At 42.4% G+C, this 21,369-nt stretch overlaps 1 protein-coding gene across 1 annotated transcript in view; it reads left to right on the plus strand.

The window, feature by feature from the left end:
• Positions 1-21,369, plus strand: part of CYB5D2 (cytochrome b5 domain containing 2) — a 109,809-nt gene that overhangs the window by 22,404 nt on the left and 66,036 nt on the right. The window contains exon 2 of the mRNA XM_069614720.1: positions 7,291-7,431. Coding sequence (XP_069470821.1) covers positions 7,291-7,431 — 141 coding nt within the window. The remainder of the gene's footprint in view (positions 1-7,290; positions 7,432-21,369) is intronic.

Consider the following 21,369-nt stretch of genomic DNA (forward strand, 5'->3'; position numbering starts at 1 on the left):
AATGCTAAGTTTGAAGGGCATTCATAGAATGATAGATTATGTAATTGGAGCTAAAAATACCTATTACCCAAACAGCACTAACAGTTCTACCTTTTTAAAAGATGGCATGCAGTCTATCCACCAGGATTTAAATCTCTGACCATCATGAAACACACATGCCTTTGCAACAGGCTCATAAACCAGGAAACAAGAATGCTGTGGTAGGTCGGAAGGAGGCAGACCAATATTTTCAATTTTAAAGGACATTTATTGAAAATAATAGAAACTCCACCCACTGCTCTTATTCCATTGGCGGCCCACATCAGGAACTTGAGACTAGGCTCTCGCTTCCCAAACCATAAAGTCACCCTTAGGTTAAAAAATCTACGATGCAACTCCAGCAGCATCACTGCACACCCAGGTATTACTCCTAAATTGACTCCTCTTGCTAACCCTCCACAGTCTGTGTATTGCACTCCCCCACTATTAACCCACCCTCCCGTCCTGTCCCTCGCCCAAAAGATCCCAGACCCACTCTACCACCATCTGACATTAAAGGAGCACTTATCAATGCTTGCTCCCTAGTTGCCCGTTCCACAGAGATTGCTGATTTCATCATAGCCAACAGTCTAGACTTCCTGGCCATTACAGAAACATGGCTTCACCACACAGCAGGTCCAGCAGTTTCCCTAGCCCTCCCAAATGGCTACACCATCATTAGGGCCAATAGAAATTCAAGCAAAGGCGGAGGGGTCACTTTCATTGCCAAAACCCACCTGGCCCTCAGAGCAATACCCCCTACCAGTTTCCCCTCTGCAGAGCTCCTCTCAGTGAAACTCGCACACTCAAAAAATCCTCATTCACCTCCTTTACCGCCCCTCAGGCCCTGCTCTTTCCTTAGAGGAAGATATCACAAATCTCCTCTCCACCAATACCAACATCGGATCCCAAACCATCCTCCTAGGAGACCTCAACCTCGGTCTTCAGGAACCCAACGACCCGCATGCCCTAGCTGTGGAAAACGCCATCACAAATCAGGGCTTCAAACACAGTGACAACACCAACACATTCCAAAGGGCGAATGTTGGACTGTCCAGCACACCCCATCGTATGTGTAGTGCTCGGGGGTTACTTTGTAGCCCCTTTTCCTACTATCAATTCTTTCCCTAAATGCCCATCTGGCATTTGATAGCTCAGAGAAAATCCCATGACATGCTATTTTACCAGCATATGGGTTTGGGCCCATCATTAGCAAACTAATATTGGCCAACTTCCAAGTACCGTCCACAGTAATCCAGATCAATGACACCAAGACAGCGCCCATTGCAGTAGGCATGGGTGCCCACTCCTCCCCCCGCCCTCCCTAATTTTTGCATTGGCCATGAAACCCCTTGTACAAATGATCCAGAATAGCCCTCTCATACTATGCCCGATTTATGAAGGCAACACACAAAGTGGTGCTTTGTGCCAACAATGTCCTTTGCTTTCTTCACAAACACATGCAATCAATCCCACCTCTACTGGATCTCCTTGACAGATTCTATGTGATCTCGGGATTTAGCATCAATCCTCAGAAATCAGTGGCAGTGGTGATTGGAATAGCAACCGAATTCCAAATAGTGATAGAACCAACCATCCTTTTGAAGTGCCAGACAACGAGTTTGCATACCTGGGAGTGCACATCAACAAATCGTACAAAACCCTCCCAGGGGCTAACATTCCCCAATTATGGAAAGAGACAAAATCCACCCTGAACAGATGGGAGACACAAGAAATGTCATATCTGGGAAGAGTCACTGCAGTAAAAAGAACAGTCCTACCTAGAGTCTTGTATCTTTCAGGCTCTACCGATTCATTATCCCTGAAAATGAGGCATTAGACTTACAGAAAGTAGTAAGCCATCTGGAAAAAGAAAACACCCAGAATTCTGTGTCACATGCTTCTGAGATCGAAAAGGGATGGGAGGACTAGGGGTCCCATTGATACAGAGGTATTATCGTGCAGCCCAGATTGTGCCACTGTTACAGTGGGTGCTGGTAGACAGGGGGGCAAAATGGAAAACGATAGAGCAAGATTGTAGCTGTGTCCCCTTGGCCCACCTACTGTTCACATTGAAATCTGTCATGGTTGGCTTGTTAGAAACCATTCGAACTACCCTTTGTGCCTGGGATGAGGCTTGTGCGCAGCTGGGGATTGGTGGGGGACTGGGATCAATGTCGTCAATATTGCAGAACCTGGAATTCTCCCCGGGCATGATGAGGGAGATATTTACACAATGGGAATCGATTGGGGCGTTAGACTTGGGGATCTTTACAGAGATGGCCTTCCCCTCACATTTATAGAATGTAAAGAAAAATGTCCTCTACCTGAAACTGAATGTTTTCGGTATTCCAAATCAGACACTGGGTTTGCAACCATTGAGTTACACAGGCGCGCACACGGCTTTCAATAGGAATTGAACTCCAACTCTCAGAGGTGCAAGGAACTCGGAAAATATCCCATTCCTACCGCCTGCTGGAGAAGGCCCATATCGCCGACAAACTCCCTTACATGATGCGATGGGAGAAAGATGTAGGGGCAGAGATACAATCAAACTCTTGTCAGAAAATATGGACCCGAAACTTAAAAGCTCTAGATGTACGGCCTTTAAGGAATGTGCAATCAAACTGTGTTACAGATAGTACATGACCCCGCAGAGACTACATGCGATATCAGCAGACTGCTCAGACCGCTATTGGCATGGATGTGGCCAGCTGGGGAACTTTATACATCTGTGGTGGCAATGCCCTACGATACAGATTTATTGGTAAGAAATCAAGTCAAATATAAAAGGTATTACCTGATCCTCACTCTCTATGTGTCCTTGCATCTTATTGCTAGGAGAGGTGCCTGACTATGGCACGTTCCATAATAACACACCTGTTACTGGTGGCCAAACTGAATCGAGCACGCTTTTGGAAAACGAAAGCGGGACTGATTTTGTCATATTGGTGGGTCAAAATTTGGGAAGTCGTGACTATGGAAAAACTGGCCGCACATACAACTGAAAATATGCCACGATTTTTCCCGAATTTGGGCCCCATTCTTTGACTTTGTACAGCACAAAGAACATTTAGACCACAAACGCTGAAACATCTATTACAAAATGAATGCACTGAACAAATTGGTAACGCAGAGAGGTATATGGGAAGAAATGTACACTGAATGTAGACATAGCCTGAAATACATAACAGCATTGTGGGACGCTGAAAGGAACCAATCATTATTATTTCATTACATCTTATGTAAAATGAATTTTTGATGCCTTTACAAAGAAAGTTATGTTGGTGCTGTTACAACACCATGCTCATCGAGATTTCAATAAAAAGATATATTTGAAAAAAAAATAGGACTGGGTCAGCACTCGCCTTTGGTGTTCCTCTGTGGTTTGTCAGAATGGCTTCTGTGTTTGTTTCGTCTCCTCACTCTGACTCGCCTTGGTGTCTTTCTCCCCGTGTGGTCTCGGTGTGGAAAGGGGTTGTCTTTCCTTTTCCTTCCCAGCCACCACCAGGTAAGAACTCTCTCTGTATCCACTTGTGACTCGGGCACTTACCAGCCACGCTTTTCTCTTCCTTGCTTGTTTCTTGAATGCCCCTCCAGGGACCGTTATTTCTTTGGCAAGCTTTGTTGGATCTACCCCTCGCACAGTGCAGCTCGGCTTTACTGGGTTTCCGGCTGCTCACCTGCATTGAGAACAGCGTTCTTTCCCTGCCCCCTCCAGTTGGTTCAAAATCTCGCTCTCACCTGTTCTAGGGCTTTTTCTATAGCAGTCTTTTCTTTGTATTGGGATTAGGTGCATCATAACTTCTTTGGGTGTCTTCGTTCCACTGTCAGGTAATCCTGTGTTCTTTCTTACTCTTCGGTTTTTACTTGTGTCAGTATCAGACAAATACTTATCTTCTGCAGAGGTGTGGCAATAAAAGATGTGGAAGGATTCTGGTTTTCTGGTAACTGATGTAGCCTTGGATGTTTCTGAGTGTTATGGAAAGGGAGTTGCTCATCGGAACAGGGGTCTCTCCCTGTGAGGTCCTGCTTGCCCCCACCCCTAGGGGAAATCTTGGTAGCCGACGCACCTCCCTAGCTTCACAAGGAAAGGCTCCCTCCTGGGGAGAAGTGACTGAATCCCTCGAATTCGTCACAATGCCTTTGCAACATGAACATCAGCCATATGACACACCTGGTAAGTTGCTGTTACCTATCAGTTTCAAAAGTATAGATGGAACAGAAAATACAAAAGTCCTCATCCGTGCTTCCCTAACGCACACCGCCACACTCCTTGCACGGATTGGCAAGATGCTCTGAAGTTTCAGAAAACCGATGGTGGTGCCATAGAAAACGCCAAAATACTTTTCTAATTGGTGCTGTTCTTCCTTTTGCGCAATTGATTGCTAATGAATTTGTTCCGTATCGTTTTTCAGACTTGCTCACTTCTGCCACTTAAATCCGAAAATAATTACTTATTCCTGATGGTTGGTTCTCAGTATGCAGGTCAATGTAATTTAAGATCCTTTTCATTATCTCACAGCGCTGGTGTGGCAAAGCATTATCCTAATTGCATGTTCATGTCCGTTTATGATGCAGTGCCCTGCATTGCAGCAAGATTTGCAATTGGAGCAGAAGATTTTGATTTATCCAGCATACAAGAATTTGGTCACATATGAAAGCCAGCCCCAGAAATCTGGTCTGTGCGAGCCACAACCATGAATGTTGGCATTAGGCCACTTAGAATCTATTGCAGTTCTCCAGTGTAGTGATCATGGGAGCTCTTGTTAGAATGTGCACAACTGGTTTCAAGGACGTGCTTTAGAAAGGTTAGTAAGAATGTAGTGGCGAATCTGAAGGCTATGTCTGAGCATATGTTAAAAGTGAAGCTCACAGAAGAAACGATTGAATTGAAGATACCTGCCGGGTTTTGAGTTTTTGCAATTAATGCGTGAAGCAATTCACTTTATTCCATAGCTGGTTTTCAAATATTGGAACTTCCTCTTTTAATTTTATTAGAAGTATTATTTTTCTACTTCCCATTAAGTACTAGATAATACTACAGCGGATCCACATTTACCATATAGCCAAAGCATTTATTTTATTCCTTTTGAAAGTAGCTATATATTCTATGGACATACTAATCCTAATGAAAATTTCACAAACAGAAACAAAGCCAATTTAAAGGCTTGTGAGAATTCACTTTGCCTGAGAGAAACTTATCTTAAAACTGGCCTTTTCCCACCATTAAGTCACAGCTCCACGCGTTGGCTAGAACTTTAGCTGGGTGCTGGGAACCCTGTAAAGCACCAATAATCTGGGCCGGGTGCTGAGAACTATGAAAACACGTACATCATGAAAGGGGCGTTAAGGGCTTTAAAAAGTGCTGACCGCATTAGATGGGCACTGAGAAGCATTGACTGAGAAAAGTGAGATGAAACCCCAAAACAAATAAAGTGAAGCTAGAAGCTACTAGATAGTGTTTGAGACAAACAACTTAACAAGAATGTCATTAATGGTGTTGAAATGTATTCCTTGTCTTTGAATAACGTGTCCACAGACCACCACAATGATTTTCTAGAGAACCAGTAGGAGGGAAGCATCAGAAATTGGGGACTGCATCAAACCCAAAATTAACGAATTTGCTGGCAGAAGTTTGGACAGTGTCTGGGGTTCTCTGCAGAATTTGCTAACCTTTATTTATATGAAAGTCGACACAAACGATGGGTTTCATTCTAGGTAGAATTAGGTGGATTATGAATTATTTTGAAGAACACTTTGAAATGAAGCTGCATTTACAGTGGTAGAAAACAGCATAAGTGATATTTCAGTTAGCAATATAAAAGTAATAAGTAAAGTCAATCCGGGAGCAAAACATGACCGTAATTGTTATGTTATGTCATTGGTATTTATGATGGGCATCACTACCATTTGCATAGCCTCCAGCTGCTTTGGTGGATTAGAAGGGAGGTGGATGGTAATAATATTATTAGTATTGGGAACCACTACAGTAAGTGCAAGACATCAGGGAGTCTTTGGCTCTAGCTCAAGAAAATACTTGGTGGCCACATGGATGGCCTACTTAGCGTTACAATGGCCCTATAGGAGGATGCTGTGGCCCAATTGTCCAGGGAGAGTGAGAACCGATTTGAGAATTTGGTTCTGCAGAACAAGCTAATGTAACTAGCCTTCACCAGCCCCACCCAGACTCGTAGTGATTTTCCTTCTTAACAAGTATTCTTTTCCTGTAACCCTCTGGCCTCCTCCCCCATTCTTCTAACTGTACATTTTCATGTTATACCCTTCAAATTGTTTGCATTTCATTATAATCTCGCTGCAGTCCCTAGTTGAGAAATGTGGCTTCCCATCTAGGTTTCAAATAAATAAAAACCAAAACACACCTGGATACACAGTATAACAGCCATAGGCGAGACATGAAAACCTGTTTCTTTGATTGTAATTAAACCAGGGCGTGCAAGCCCCTCTGCTGAAAACGAACACGAGTCAAATACCCGGTTCTACAGGATTTCTCCCAAGGGGGCGGGGGTGGAGGGGGGGTCTAAAGCCACACTTGAGCTCACTGCACCCTTCACAGAGACCTATCCAACAATGCTGAAATGCGTGTCTGGGGTGCTGTTGGTACTCTTGTTCAGCTGAGAATTGCCTAATATTTCGGTGCTAGACTGCCCTGATGGGTGGGACCAGACTGATAGGCACATTTCTCATCTGTGAAAGGTACAGTGAGCCAAAACGTGGTTGTAGACCTTCCTGAGTGGGAAACCTCCCATAGAACAGGTTATTTGATTCGTAGAGGGGCTCCCACAATTTAGTATTATCTTGGTTGTAATTTGTATTTGAACAAATTTCCTTTTTCCTGGAACAGTACAGCAGTGAGCAATCTTCTGGGTATGTGCATTTTGTTTTTAATGCCACCAGTACAGAATTGCAAGTACTAAAACAAGGTGGCATGACTAAACCCCAAGACAGGCCTTACATATCCTACCTGGTGTAGGACAACCTGAAGTCATTGGACAGTAGAGGGTGCGTACTGGTGTAGGACAACCTGAAGTAATTGGACAGTAGAGGGTGTGTAGGGAATGGGAATAGTGGAAACATGTTCTAAGGAGATTACATTTAGAAATGTGAATTCTGGTTCCATCCTTTTTCAAATGGATCAACCTATTAAGAATTACTATTTTGAGTTATAACCATGCCAAGGATGTGCAACTGTTTAACTTTCATATGAGAAGCATTTCTTTTTCTGTGAATATCGATCTTTTTTTTAAACAGGTCGAGATGCCTCCAGAGCCTACGTGACTGGGGATTTCACCGAGACCGGCCTTGTGGATGATCTCTCTGGGTTGACACCGTTAGAAATGATCAATGTCAAAAATTGGCTGTCTTTTTACTACAAGAATTATGTCTATATCGGTAAGTGGATACATTGTCTCTTGACTGTTTTTCACTGTTCCCCACAACTGATGTTCAATTTCTAATAATAATTCAATAGTCCTAAGATTACCAGACATAATTTACGTCGTCACCAAAACAGGATTTTCTCTTGTCCCTTTATATAACTGGCCTTCTTTTCCAGCACAGTGGTGCTCCTTTTAATGACCCCCATGAAATACAAACGACTTGGGGCCTCATTATGAGTACAGTGGTAATGGAAAAAGCATATGGTATTTTAAATACCCCCTGTTTTTAAGGTAGCACCCAAATGTTTTTTGGATCACATGGCAGACTTGCTGAATGTTGTATTTTCCATCCGGTGCTGTACTTTCTATATACCCCATGTTGTAAACTCCCTTTATAGTCTTAACCTATCATTTATGTGGTATTTTAAAAACTAGAGGTACATAAAATCACATATGTTGTTGACAGTATCACTGATGAGGGGGCTCCTTGTGTGCTTTTCTGAGGTTTGAATCTTTGATCTGCAGGATTTCACCCCGATTTCTCCCTCGGGAACTCTGACAACTGAACTACCTTATTGGAACTGGGTACTGGCTAGTCAGAAAACCCCCACAAATTAAAAGGGTCCTGCCACTAATTTAATGTATCAAAAGGTCCTAAACTAAGCAAAAGAGACATCTTTTCTAACTTTGATGGAAAGGAGCCCAATGTGTTTTGGCAGTGAAATTTCACAGAAGACATCATTTAGACATGTACAGATCAGCAGTGTCAGTCTATTCATATTTCCCTTTGTTTTAAATTTGGTTCAGTTTACCTAACCACATTTCAGTATTGTAGATGCACCTGTTATGCATATGCTCGGCAGAATGCAGAGGTGCCCTTTAGAGTTAACTTGGGGTACCAAAAGACACAACCCTTCACCTATGCTAGGCTGTCATAGCACTTTGCTTTGTGAGATGTGGCCGTACCTCCTGTTGCTCTGTCTGTGTCCACGTGGGGTATGGCTCACCGGCAGAAGTCCAGAGAAGCTCATAAGTGGGGACAAAATATGGAGGAGGCTAGGCAGGACAGACAGTGTGACTTTACAGCAGAAATGTTTGCATGGTAAAGGATTTTGCATCCCAATATAAAAAAGAGGGTGTCCCCTGTCCAAAGAGTGATGTGGGAACCCTCCTGAACAGTAAAGGGGAAGAGGGGGAACGAGAGCAGAAAAGTAGTTGTGTAAAAATGACTTGTGAAATGATGACCCAAATCCAGACCAAGCACTCAGCGGCCCGTTATGGAGGGTCTCGAGGAGGCCCATAGCTAGGACACCGAGGACTGGTGGCGTGAAGTTACTGATATTTATGGACTTCTGTCAATTAAGCTGTGGAGAGTTGCTAAAGCTAAGATTACCCAGTCCTTACTGTTGGTTCCCCCATGGGTTGGGAAGGCACTGATGCCAGCAGCATGGTTTCTTCTTTCAGTTCTTTTTCCGACCCCAAAAGGAAACTCTATTCCCACGTGGGAGAATTGTGTAGTGTTTTTTTGGTGCCCTTCTACCCCAGGGCAGGGTTGTTCCCCGAAATGGTCATGAAAGATGTGCCTTCACGACTCTCTGGCCAGGAGGAGAATCCAAAGCGGTCTAAGATGGCCAGACTGGGTCTAGGCCCATCGCTTGGGGTCGTCTGGGTTGCCTATTGTAGCCCGATTTTATGGTCCTGGTACAGGGGTGTTAGAATACTAAAATTATCCTGGGCCAGTGATGGACCACACTGGAACCAGCCCGCCGTCCCAGGCCAGCTGTTCCGGTGAGGAGCAGCGCAAACTGCAATTAAGAAATGTTAGTACAGGAGATGGGCCACAATCCTGGGATCCCAATATTAAATAAGGCACAGTAAACCGGAGGGGAATTTTAATTGCCTGAGAAGGCTTTTATATGAAACGTATCACTTACTAACCAGTTACATTCATCTTCTTCAGCAACTTGCCCCTTTCATGATTGGACTACAAATAGGCTATGTCATTTTCAAAGTAGAAGATACTATGAAATACTAACCGCTAAATATATGAACTTTAGGTAAGTCCCTTTCCCCCTTTCCCAGGGCTCCTCTCCCCATTCACGATAACCCCTCTTAGCTAAACTGTTAAATGTATCATATCCACTTAATCTGCCTGTGCAGACCGTTATCGTCTCAGAAACTCAAGGGCTCTGAGCGACTGTTGTTTTTTCCCCGTGTTCCCACCCTCCTTGAGCGCTTTGAAGCACTTGCCTGTGTATAGGCGCTATATAAATAAACATTACCATATCATACGATTAGCTCCCATAATATTTCTTTTACACTTCACTCTTTTAAACAAAATGGGCAGCTGCAGTCTGACATTAATTTCCAGGTCTGTCTGTCTCAACTTGTCAGTCATATAACATAACTAATAACTTTATAATGTACACTACCGCCATACTTCTCGCGCATCACTGTCTGTCCTCCGGTTATCAAACCCCACTATGCCTCCAGTGGCTGCCGCAGGTTCCAAAAATGACCCATGGAGGCCTTGCTGATGGATGTGATTCACCTTGCATGGCTTTGGATTTATGCAGCCCTACCACGTGACACTCCCTCTATGGGTCAGTGGAAACCTTATAAATTTGCTCAGTGGCCCTTTGGTAGTGTACCAGGACAGAGGATGACCTGGTAGAGGGTTTATCAGCATTTTAGGATGCTTTGTGAGCCTCCCTTTTTAACCATAGATCACCTTAATTCTAGAGATCAGGCCGTGTGGCAGCTGGTGGTGAATTATACATATAAGGGTTCAACGCAGCAAACTGGAATCTGCTACTAGAAATAAGATTAAGGCCCATTGAACTCATCCCAAGTAGCCCAAGACTTGTGCCAATAGCCATTGGTGGATGAGAAGATCTTTGTTTTCTTGTAAGTAGTAGAGACTGCCTGGTGCACCTGCCAGGACCAAGTCCTTAATAAGGCAGATCCTCATGTTAACATTTTTAATTTGGTGGAGAAAGCGAAATTTGGGAGACGGAAATTGGTCCCTGGTGAAGTTGGCAATTGGGCACAGAGCGCTCTAGGAGATGCCAATGAGATGATGCAGAGGGAGGACGCAGGGACATCTTTTTCAAGATCAGTCCCAAACTGGAGGGGGAGCTAGATGAGTCTTTGGAAAAATAGCTTGTTTGGGGAGCCTTTTGTGAAAAGATTAACTGGGTACATTTGTGAACACCTTCTTAGCCATTGACCGAGCTCAGGTGTATATGTTAATGTTAAAGGTATTTGTACCGCGCACCGTCACCACCGGAGTGGTCGCCAGGTGCTCTGACGGATCTGAAAAGGAGGGTGTGAAAAAAGGAGGGAGTGGTGGAGGCGTTATTAGGGTGTAGTGGGAATAGGGGAGAGGGTTGTGATGTCCTGCAGAAGGTTTTATCCATCTGGATCTCTTCCGTGGCTGTCTAAGATACAGGTGCCTTGGTTGGCTGTCTCCCCATATCAGCAATTTACTTTCCCAGACAGACTAACATTGGTCAGTAGTCCAGCGACCAAAGCTCATGTTTTCCCACAGTTTTTCCCTTTATGAGAAAGAATTTTAAAAATATTGAAGACATTGGTATCTTGTTTCTCTGCAACGGTTTGTTAGTTTGGTCTAGGAGACCATCCTGTAATATAAATTTAAGAATGGGTGGGGGAAGTATTTTATCTTTTTTTAGGGTAGCAGAGACTAAATGAAATTAATGTGATGACTTCATCGTTCCTTCTATTGCAATTTGTGACTTTTTAAAAAATGTATTCTTTTATGAAATTGATACTGTTATGACATTTGTATGAACTTTTAAAACTCATTTATATGTAGTTTTCTTCTTTTTGTCTTTTCCTATTTATGTCCTTGATAAAAGTAAGTTAAAATCAACCATATCACCAAAGAGGTTTTTCATGCTTCTCTTCTGACCTCTTAGGAGGTCGCTACTATGGTGCAGAAAGTAACTATAAAAAAAAAACAGAGGTGGGTTTCCCCTACTGCGCTGGCGGAGGGGAAGCAGCTATCAATGTAAATAGAGGAAAAGCCAGCGGAACGAATAAAAGACACTCGAAAAGAAGGCTGTAAGGCCGCCAAAATGGGAAAGGAACCCCCAAGGAGTACATCACAGATCAATCCACTAAACACGAGATAGTCGTTAAAAATACTATATTTATTAGAATTTGTGGGTGGTTAAAATGAGTTATTAAATCATCTGGAATTCTATACAAAAAATACAAAAAATACGCAGGGTAACAACATTCATGTGTCAATCATAAAGTGCATCAATAAAGTGACTAAGTGCTAGTTTCACTGTTGGCTGTGAAGCGGATTCAAAAAGAAGAGAATTACAGTAGACCTAGATGCTATTGAATTGATCCCAAAGAGAGTTTCCTGTGCGGGCGAAAAGCACTTAGTGCGGGAAACCTCAATCGCCTATTCTAATCTACAGGCAAGAGGGCCAAAAGACAGATCAGCAAAAAGCAATCTGTTCACTTGATGAATCTAGTCATAAATAAATCATACCGTCAAACGCAATAATTAATTGCAATATTGCACTGTATAATGGACACAAGGATCATTGAAAAAAACGCTAAAATTAGCCAAGGGATGCTTGTGTGTTTAGTGGATTGATCTGTGATGTACTCAGTCCGGGACCAAGAGACTGCCTCTCTTCTCCTGGTATTGCTTGGTTCAGTTCACAACAAGGCCAGGGGGCAGGACGTTTTTATTACAACTCCTAGTTTGGTAATAGGAGAGTGGCCATGTTACGGAGATTTTATCATTTTTATGTTTCATCCCCTACACTACTAAGACCCCCAGCACGTTTTGCTGGACTTCTGGACCCTTCCCTTTCTGTCCTGAATGAGGGGAGCCTTTTCACCCTCATTTATTCTTATTTGCTCTGACATTTGGAACTCTGTTCTCTGTTTTATCTTTACTATGGAGTCTGCTTTTCTCTGTATCTCTTTAAAGGCATCTGTGTTTAACTTTTGCAGCACCGAGCACCTTATGTGCAATGTTGCTGGGAACCTCTCCTTTGAGATAATTTCCTTATCCTTACTAACTACAGTTCTTGAGAATAGAGGGATTCTTTGTATCCTTCCTAATACGTTATATTATAAAAGATTAGCACACATCATCATACATAGTATCCCCCCTTCTATCTGCTCCTTTGACCTTTTAGTCACATAGATAACCCTATAGTTAGTAGCAGTGGACATGTTCTACCAACTATGGTGTTATTTTCTACCACAGACTGTATCCACAGTCTCGGTTATGCACAATAGGGTCATCTATGTTCTAGCATGGTGGCTCCTTTTTCTTTTTTTGCCAATTTTATCATGGTTGTTCTTTGTTGGACCTTCTTCTACCATTCTGGGAGGGGGAAGTCTGTGAGTGTGTATTGTCTTTGGTGGTAAACGTTGGGTGCCCCTGCCTAGGCTCCAGTGTGTCTGGGCAGGAATGAAGTGGGGGAGGAGATATTCACTGCCCTGCTCTTCGCCTGCCAGAGTGCCTTAATGGAACCAGTTCCCAATGGAGCGGATTGAGGGGAGGGGCGGGGGGCTGGCTGTCCTGATTGGATAGCCACCCACCCCTTTCTGTAAAATGATGAGGGAGTTTGGAGAGGAGCGAGTGGGAAAACGAAATAAAAACAAATGAGGTTCATGAGGTGAAAGGTAAGCTGCCCACTACAACAGAAGAACCAAAGCTGAAGACGACCAGAGATGCCTGCAGACCCTTCCGATAACTGTGCAGCGGCCACTGCTATCCTGACCCCATTTTCTAATTGACAGAGGAGCTCCAAACCAACCAGCCCGAGACAAACTACAAATCGAGCCATCGCTCTAGAGCTGCAGACTGAAAATACCAGGGGACTTTGGACCCATTTGCAGTGCAATGTCTTTGCAAGTCCGAATCCGTCCAGAACTTTGGTGCTCTCCAGAGGCACGATCCCACTCATCCAAATCCTCTCACGAGGGTGCAGGACTTCAGAAGCGAAGAAGATCGACCGGACAAATGCTGTCCTTTGTTGGTGCTGAGAAAAAGGCAGACCGACAAGGAGACTGAATAAATCTGTGTCAAGGGTTTCTATCTTGTGACTGCTGCTGAGACATCCCATTTAGAGTACTTCCTTTCGTCACCAGACCGAAGAAACGGGAGATTGGACCGAACAAACGGGAACTTTTGCTATTCTGCTACTTTGTAAGACTTTGGCTCCACTCCTACACTGACATTTTCGTATAGTTAGGGACTGGACTTTGAAAGTGTTAGAAGCTCTGAATAGTGTCTCTGGAACGTTAAGCTCTGCTGCTGTGTGCATAACCAACCCTTTTCCTTCCTAAAGACTTTATCTTATGTGGTTTTGCAAACTAAATACAATTACCGTATATCTGCAAAGTAACGGGAGTGCGCAGTTGTACCGATAGCACGGTAGAACTGTCATTAGTGTCAAACTCTAATAATTGTAAGCGCGAGCAGCTACTTTTTGAAGTAATCTCCTTAGAAAAGTATCATTAGGAATTGTTGGTTAGTGAAAGAAGTATTGATCTACCTTCCTTGTGTAAATAATAATAAATGTGTATTTTTAATATAACATTTACTGTGTAAGAGTTTCTTTGGACTATTGTATTTACTGGGTTCAGTGTACTTGCCTACAGCTCGCATCGTCCTCCTATGATAAGCCTGGCTGCTCTGCCATTCCACCAAGATCCTTTGGGTAGTACAGACTTGTACTAAGATTTGGGGACCTGTATGCCAAGAGATAGTTTCATAAAGTCTTGCATCAAATGGACTTTAGGAAAACTCCCCTAACGGGCCAGATAATTGGGAGACTATCCCTTAGATATTGTTGGCCAACTTGGTGGTGGTAAATGTGCCTGGTGTCATTTAGGAGGGTCTCTGATGTCAGCATATGATATTCTCAGGCAAGCATTTTTACTCAAGATCGACTCTCATTCAGTATTTCTCATACAAGTAAGGCAGCTTCTCCTTTAATTGAGTTCCTAAGTTTCAGAGCGGTTCTCTCTCTTTATGTGGGGTTATGTTTGATGGAGTATAGCGAGTGGACAACCAGCTTTAGAATGTTCTTAAATCAGTTATTTCTCTTCGTAAACAGCTTAACTGGTTTCTTCCCCGTCCCTTGCCAGGTTTATAAGATGGGTCATGTGTTTGGCTGGTATTAATGTCTCGATATTTGGTGCCCATGGGCCATGGCCTCAAAGTTTTTTTCTTTTCTTTTTTGTCTGGAAGCAGGCTGTACCACATTTTCAGGGCAACCGGTTGGTGTCGAAAAACAGGTTTTTCATACGTTCTTCTGTAAAGCTATTTTTTCATTCTGCTCCGGTGGCAATTCTAAGGCATTGTACTTGCGTAATAGGAAAGCTCTGTGCCATGCCATAGAAAGTAAAGTGCTCTCAGCAGTTATAAAGGGTAGTCTGGATTCTTCTAATAGCACAGGGGCAAGTATTATTCCACCCTTCTTACTCCTCCTTTCTTTATTGATGCTTCTGTGGAGCAGTTTAGTGGGTAACAATTGTTTTAATCGGATTCCAGGGTTGCCTGGTTAATCTGTTGATTTGTACACAATGTCTCGTGGGGGCCACTGGCTTCTTGCCAAGCATTATTAATGGGGATATGCAGTAGTGAAAAGAGGGCATGGTAGAGAATGGTGGCCTTAATATAAGGGAGGCCCCCTCAGTGATTGGTGGAGATCGAGGAGATGATTTGTGCGTTTTATTTTATTTTTCTTACTGCTTGAAAGTTAATAAAGAAAGAGAGATGCACAACATGTTCCTTTGTGCCATTAGTAGAATCCCTACACGTGCTATCTATTTCACTAAATGGAACGAATATTTTTTTTTCTGGGATAATCGCGCAAGCTATACTTGCAGTGGTTTGGTTTGCTCGCACAGTGTAATATAGGGGCACTTTGAAATACAGTTACAGAGCAAACTTTGGTTCTCAGTCCACACCTTCTCCTACTCCTAAGGCCTGATGGTAAAACGTGTGGTGTCACATCAAGCGATTTATAATGTCCATATAAAAGGAATAGTCACTTTGTGGCCGCTGTAAATTCATTATAGACCCCATCCATGCCTAAAAGTTTCACTTTGGCAAAGTTATCAAAAATCTGTGGTATCCCCTTCCAAAACATTGTACACTAGCAATGCTGTCTTGCATTATGCATCTTGTCCCCCCACCCATAGCAATAATGGTTGTTGCCACAACTTTCCATAGTATAGATGGCATTCCAGGGTCTTGCAGGAGTACCTGCAGTTGCATTGTTGTCTGCATGTTGGTTGTTATAGAGTGAAATGCAGTGTTTACCTCTTGCAGCTCTCAACTGATTCACCAATGACCATGTTCAGTCGCACAAATGCCCCACATCTATTACATGTACAGGTGGATAGCTCAGAGGTTAAGTGCTCTCCTCACAGATGGGGCCAGTATGAACTTTGCAAGTTCGAATCTGGCCTGCCTTTCCCCGATTCTTCCGTGGTCAACATGACGCCTATTATTATTGCTCTTAGGAGCAGCGGTATCTGGTGGGAAGTGCTTATAAAAATGTGATCATATTATAGTACCCCCCCTCTTCAGTTGCACAGGCCATCTACTACGGGCCCTTCAGCCCCATGGTAAAATGAGGAAGCCTCTGGTCTCCACATGTTACGTGAGTGTGTTCATATGCTTTGCAGGAGGTTCATATGCCTTTCCAGTTTCTCGCCTGCATCACTGCAACCTAGTGCTTCATCCATCCCTACCTCTGTGACGTACATTTTAACTCTGTTGTCTTTGACCCAAAATAAAGTAACTCCCCTTCAAGCAAAGATTACAACATCCTTATCATATTGCCAAAGCGGTGTCCTGTGTTTTCAATAAACCTGCCTAATTTATTTGAGAGTTATGCACAGACTAGTGTCTCTAGGATTAAATGTACAATGTTTAGTATCCAGCTGTAAAAAAAAAATCGATTGTGTCTCCACTTCCTTTTTTATACTATGTTTTCTCAGCTTTTCTGCTATGCATAGGACGACGCAGCCTGTCCATGGATATTTCACATTTGCACATTTTATGGATAACAAAGTATACCTATTTTAGCTCGGACCCTATTTTTTCCTGAGAAATTTGCAATGTTATTAAGTTGATGTATTTATTAAAAAGCTAAAAGTTTCCATGTTATTTTCACCTTCTCAAATAAAACAAAACAGAATCCAGGCTGATAGACCTTTCTGAACGGAAGATCTCCACGTTTCAAGAATCCGTTCTTCAAATAGAACACAATACGATGGTGTTGCAATTGCATTCCTAATTTCTTAGTTCATTTAAACATTTGTGTGTCTGTTGTACATGATTTGATTAAGGGTGTAGTGTTGCTCAAAAGTGTGCTGTGTCCATAGTTTTTTCTTAGACAGGTAAGTCTAACCCAAATCATGCTGCTAACCGACTCTCACATAATTTTGTAAATCCGTTTTAATCAAAAATGTAATGCAGGCCTCTTTGGGTGCCTTCATTTATGTTACGGCACGTCCAAACAAAATAGCAAAAATTGCTCCTTTTGGTCTTTGGACACATTTTAGTGTATGTAGGAATTTAATATTCCCAAATGCTTCCTTATCTAGTTGAATGTGTTTCATTAATTTAAGTAGTACGCGTGTGCTCGTAAACAATCATTCGAAAGAGGCTACGTTCTTGTCTGATATCATATCTGAAACTTTTTCCTCGCAGATTGTGTCCTGGTGGAGGTACATCGATTATGTTTTTGTTATATGGAAGGGAACTGATTGGGTTGATTTTGTTAAAAGCATCAACACTAATGCAGTGAATTTGATCTTCACTTAGAGCCGTAGCCTTAGTGAGATCGTGTATCTCGATGTCACTGTTACTTTGGATACCACAGAGCTACACACGTCTGTGTATTAAAAAACAAAACAAAAAAAAAAACGGCTCAGATCTCCCATTACATGCGACCAGTAACCATCAGGCTAGCTGCAAGAGGAGCATTCCTTGTGAGGAATGTGTTCATTACAGTAGGAACTGTTCAGATATTGTACAGTTTGATAAGTTTTGTTCTGAAGCCTCACACAACTTTTAATCGCAAGGTTACTCTTAGAGCATCATTGAGAGTGCCTATAACACATAAAGGCAAGATTTCTCCATAGAGATTCTTTACTCAATATGAACAAACTGGTCAAGCAGAGTGTTAACGATGATCCACGGTTGATTGTGACAGTTGACACTTTAATCGAACAATGTGAGGAAAATTGTCCAGAGGCATTGTCCTGTTCTCAAGATGGATAAAGACCTATCGCAACTACTTTCATCACGCACTGTTTTGACATTTAGACGGACACCCTCTTTGAAGGACAAATTGGTTTTGAGTGTTTTGCAGCGTCTGCCGAAGACTCCCACTAATACTACTTGGTTGTCTGGGTCTTCTGCTGGTTCCGCCAAATGTTATAAATGCAGAGTATGCTCTCATGATATTGTACACAAATACTACATACATCTATAACTGTCATCAAACAGCTCATCACATGTGATACCACCTTTGTTGTCTATGTCCTCTGTTGCCCTTGCAACAAATGGTATGTGGGCAGCACAACATGCAAATTAAAGATTAGGATTCTCCAGCATTTGAGTGCCATCAAGACATTCAATCCCTCGTATCGCATGGCTAAGCATTTTAAGGAGCAACATGACAACAATTCCCAGTTACTGACTTTTTTGGGGTTGCCCATATAGCCAAACATCCAAGAGGGGGTGATCGGGTTCTTCGGTTACGTCAGCTTGAGACCAAATTCATTTTATATTTTGATACGAAGATGCCTCTTGGCCATAATGTTGATGAAGAATTATACACTTTTATAGGGGTTTCTTTTATTTGATTGCTCCCTTTCTGACATGTTCTAGTATTTCTGTGTTCATTCATGTCCTTCAGTGGGTGGGATGCTGCACAGATCTTGTAACAATACTTCTTTCTTCTTGCTTTCTCAAGTTCCCTGATCATCCATTCTGATGTGTTGGGGCTGAATTTTATTTGATATATATTTTTGCTGAGAATAGTATTTTTTGATATTTTCTTAGACATTTGTTTCAAGGTTTATCCTTTGATACCCTTTTTTGATATCTTTCTGATGTTCTACAGGATAATTTTTTTTTAGCTGCTCTTTTAAGGTCTGAAATACATTGAGTGTCATTGTTTCTCGTATTTGTTCATGTTTGTGGATGAGTCATGGGTCTCTTTGTCTTTTCCTTTTCTGTATTGAGTCATTTCTTTTTGCATATTTTATCCCAGTTCCTCCACGCTGGACATTGTTGGTTGCTGCCCGGCTTTGACAGGCCTTATGCCTTCCCACCTCCCTGCTACTCCCAGATTGACTATTTGGTCCATATTTTTGCTGCACAGCTTAACTCTTTATCGGCGGGGAGGTCCGGGATATATTACTTTTAGTTACGTCATTAGTAGTGTTGGCATATTGCCGGTGTTGGTTCTTTTTCCTCCGACGTCTTGAGTTTTTGTGGTTTTAGTTTTGTAGGTTCACAGTGCACATATTTTATGCTTGGAGTATTACAGTTACTTGCATTACACATGAGTTGATCATCATGATGTATTTTTTCTTTGTGTCAAGGATGTTGCTATTTGTTGATGATTAATTGCAATTCCACTGCAGCGTGTTGCTATTAGGGCATATTACGCATTGACGGTGTGCGGTACAAATACCTTCAACATTAACTTTTGCGCTTTAGACTCATGCAGCTATATGCAATATCACTTTATAATGTTCTGTGCTCATATAGAACCACTTAATTGCTGCAGGCACTTGCACTTTATTTGAACTGTCCGTTAGCCAGATATTGACTCGCGTTCTGCTGATTGCACCTCGCTGTCTTTTGGACGTTATTGCACTAGCACTTTATTTTGTATGCTGCTATGTGCAACAGCACTTTATATTGCTACACGTGCATTTATTTTAATGACATTGCTGCTAGCACTTGCACTTTATTAGATTTGTCCATGTGCATGAACCAGAATCAAATTATTGTGCTGGTTCCATCATCGATGCGTTACTTATGGAATTTGCACAGTATCTTTTTCCTATTTGACCAGATATTTTATCTAGCATTTTTTTGAAGATCATGTACTCCACTTCAAATCATGTGTTCTTCTCCATTCCAACATGTCTGCCTGCATTGTGCTGTCAACATGAAGAAGAACTCTACTTGAAATATAAATTCAATTGTCTCTTTGGAACCCTTATGTGAACAAGTGCTCTGTGAGTGCGAAATGCGTAATTCAGGCCTTTGTCCCTGTCATGGCCTGCCACTGCTGTGTGTTTTTGACAAACTTCTGTGCTATTCATTTATGGATTTCTGTAATTTTTTTGGGCATCTTCCGACCCTGGAGTGCGGTGCTGCTGCCTACGGCACGTTTGTTCTCGCTCTCTATCTATACACGCTTTGGTATGTTTCCGTACTCAGCTGATGCAATTTATCAATGTTAGGTTGCCCTCTGCTGTCCAAATGGCAAAGTGCGCCCACTTAAACAGCTACCATTTCAACAAAAATTTGGAAGTTACTTCTTTCCACCCCCACTTCTCTTCACACAAGGCACAGTAGTTCCAGTGTCCATGAACAGTTGATAACCAGCTCAACGTTTCAGTCTCTAATGAGCGAAACGCTGTAGGACGAATGCCTCCTCGCGAGCTAAAACTGAAAGTAGGTACAGTAATTATGCTACTCCGCAATCTAATGCCATCGCAGGGACTCTGCAATGGAACAAGGTTGACAATTATGCATCTACAAAGGCACATCATTGAGGCCCGTGTGATCGATGGAACTTGGATACTGTCCTTATACCACACATATCTGTCATCCCATCTTATACGTTCAGCCTTTTCAATGACCATTAATAGGTCACAGGGACCTATTCCCCCTTCCTGGAAGCCGTCAGTGGTAATTCCGATATTTAAGAAGAGGGACAGAAGTGACCCTACGAATTGCCTACCAATATTGACCTTTAAGTTATGCTAGAATGGCGTATGTTACCCCAGGAACAGCTAGTTGTGCTTTAATTTGGCTTGTTTATGACATGTCATACACGTATTTTCATTTGCAGGCAGCTCTCATCTTGTTTGGCGGATATTTAGCTTTCGTAATTGTTGGGCTTTTCTGCTCCTATCTTCACGGTTCTGCAATACGTCACCCGATCTCCTCTTCTTATGTTGTTTGGAGGCTTCAAGCTAATCCTACACGCCTTTGTATTATTTTTAGAGGGCTAATGCAATCTCAAGTGCAAATTGCTGAGACTTGCAGTAGTTTGTCGGACACTTGAGTTTCTCCAGTCTGCATTTTACTCTTGGGCCTGTTTGCCGTTGATTAATTCATTTGTTAAAATAAGTCCCTATATCTAAACGGGTTCTTGCCCATGTTCAATCTGCTGTCCTCCTTGCTCCGATTGCTTTTTGAGTTTAGAGAAGGGAATTTTTAAAAAGGGGCTTTCCTGACTTCAAGTTTAATCAAAGCACAGACTGACTGTAGCTATTTCCTTTGTTCAATGTTAAATGTCTTAAACCATAAATCAAACTTAGTATATGCATCAAACTAATATTTTCAATAAGCAAGATTTTTTAAGCGTTTTAGAAAGGTGTATATATGCGTGCAATGAATGGATCACTATTTGAGGCTTTTTATAGGAGCTATAGCAAAGATCTATGTACCTGCAGAGAATGCATAAACTTAGTATAATACAAAATATATGAACCACACTGTTTAAAATGGTTCTTGCCAATCTAAATGTGAGGAGGTTCGGGGGGACCATGTCGGTCCTGGCACTGGATTGGTTGTGGTGAGATTCATTAGGCTGCCGCATGGAGCGCATTCAAATGATGAATCGTGTCACCGGTATTTGTAGTGTAGTGGTTTTCTATTTCATACGTATGGACACGC

This window comes from Ambystoma mexicanum, chromosome 9 (assembly GCF_040938575.1).
Source record: "Ambystoma mexicanum isolate Mex_15411 chromosome 9, UKY_AmexF1_1, whole genome shotgun sequence".
NCBI classification, from domain to species: Eukaryota; Metazoa; Chordata; class Amphibia; order Caudata; family Ambystomatidae; genus Ambystoma; species Ambystoma mexicanum.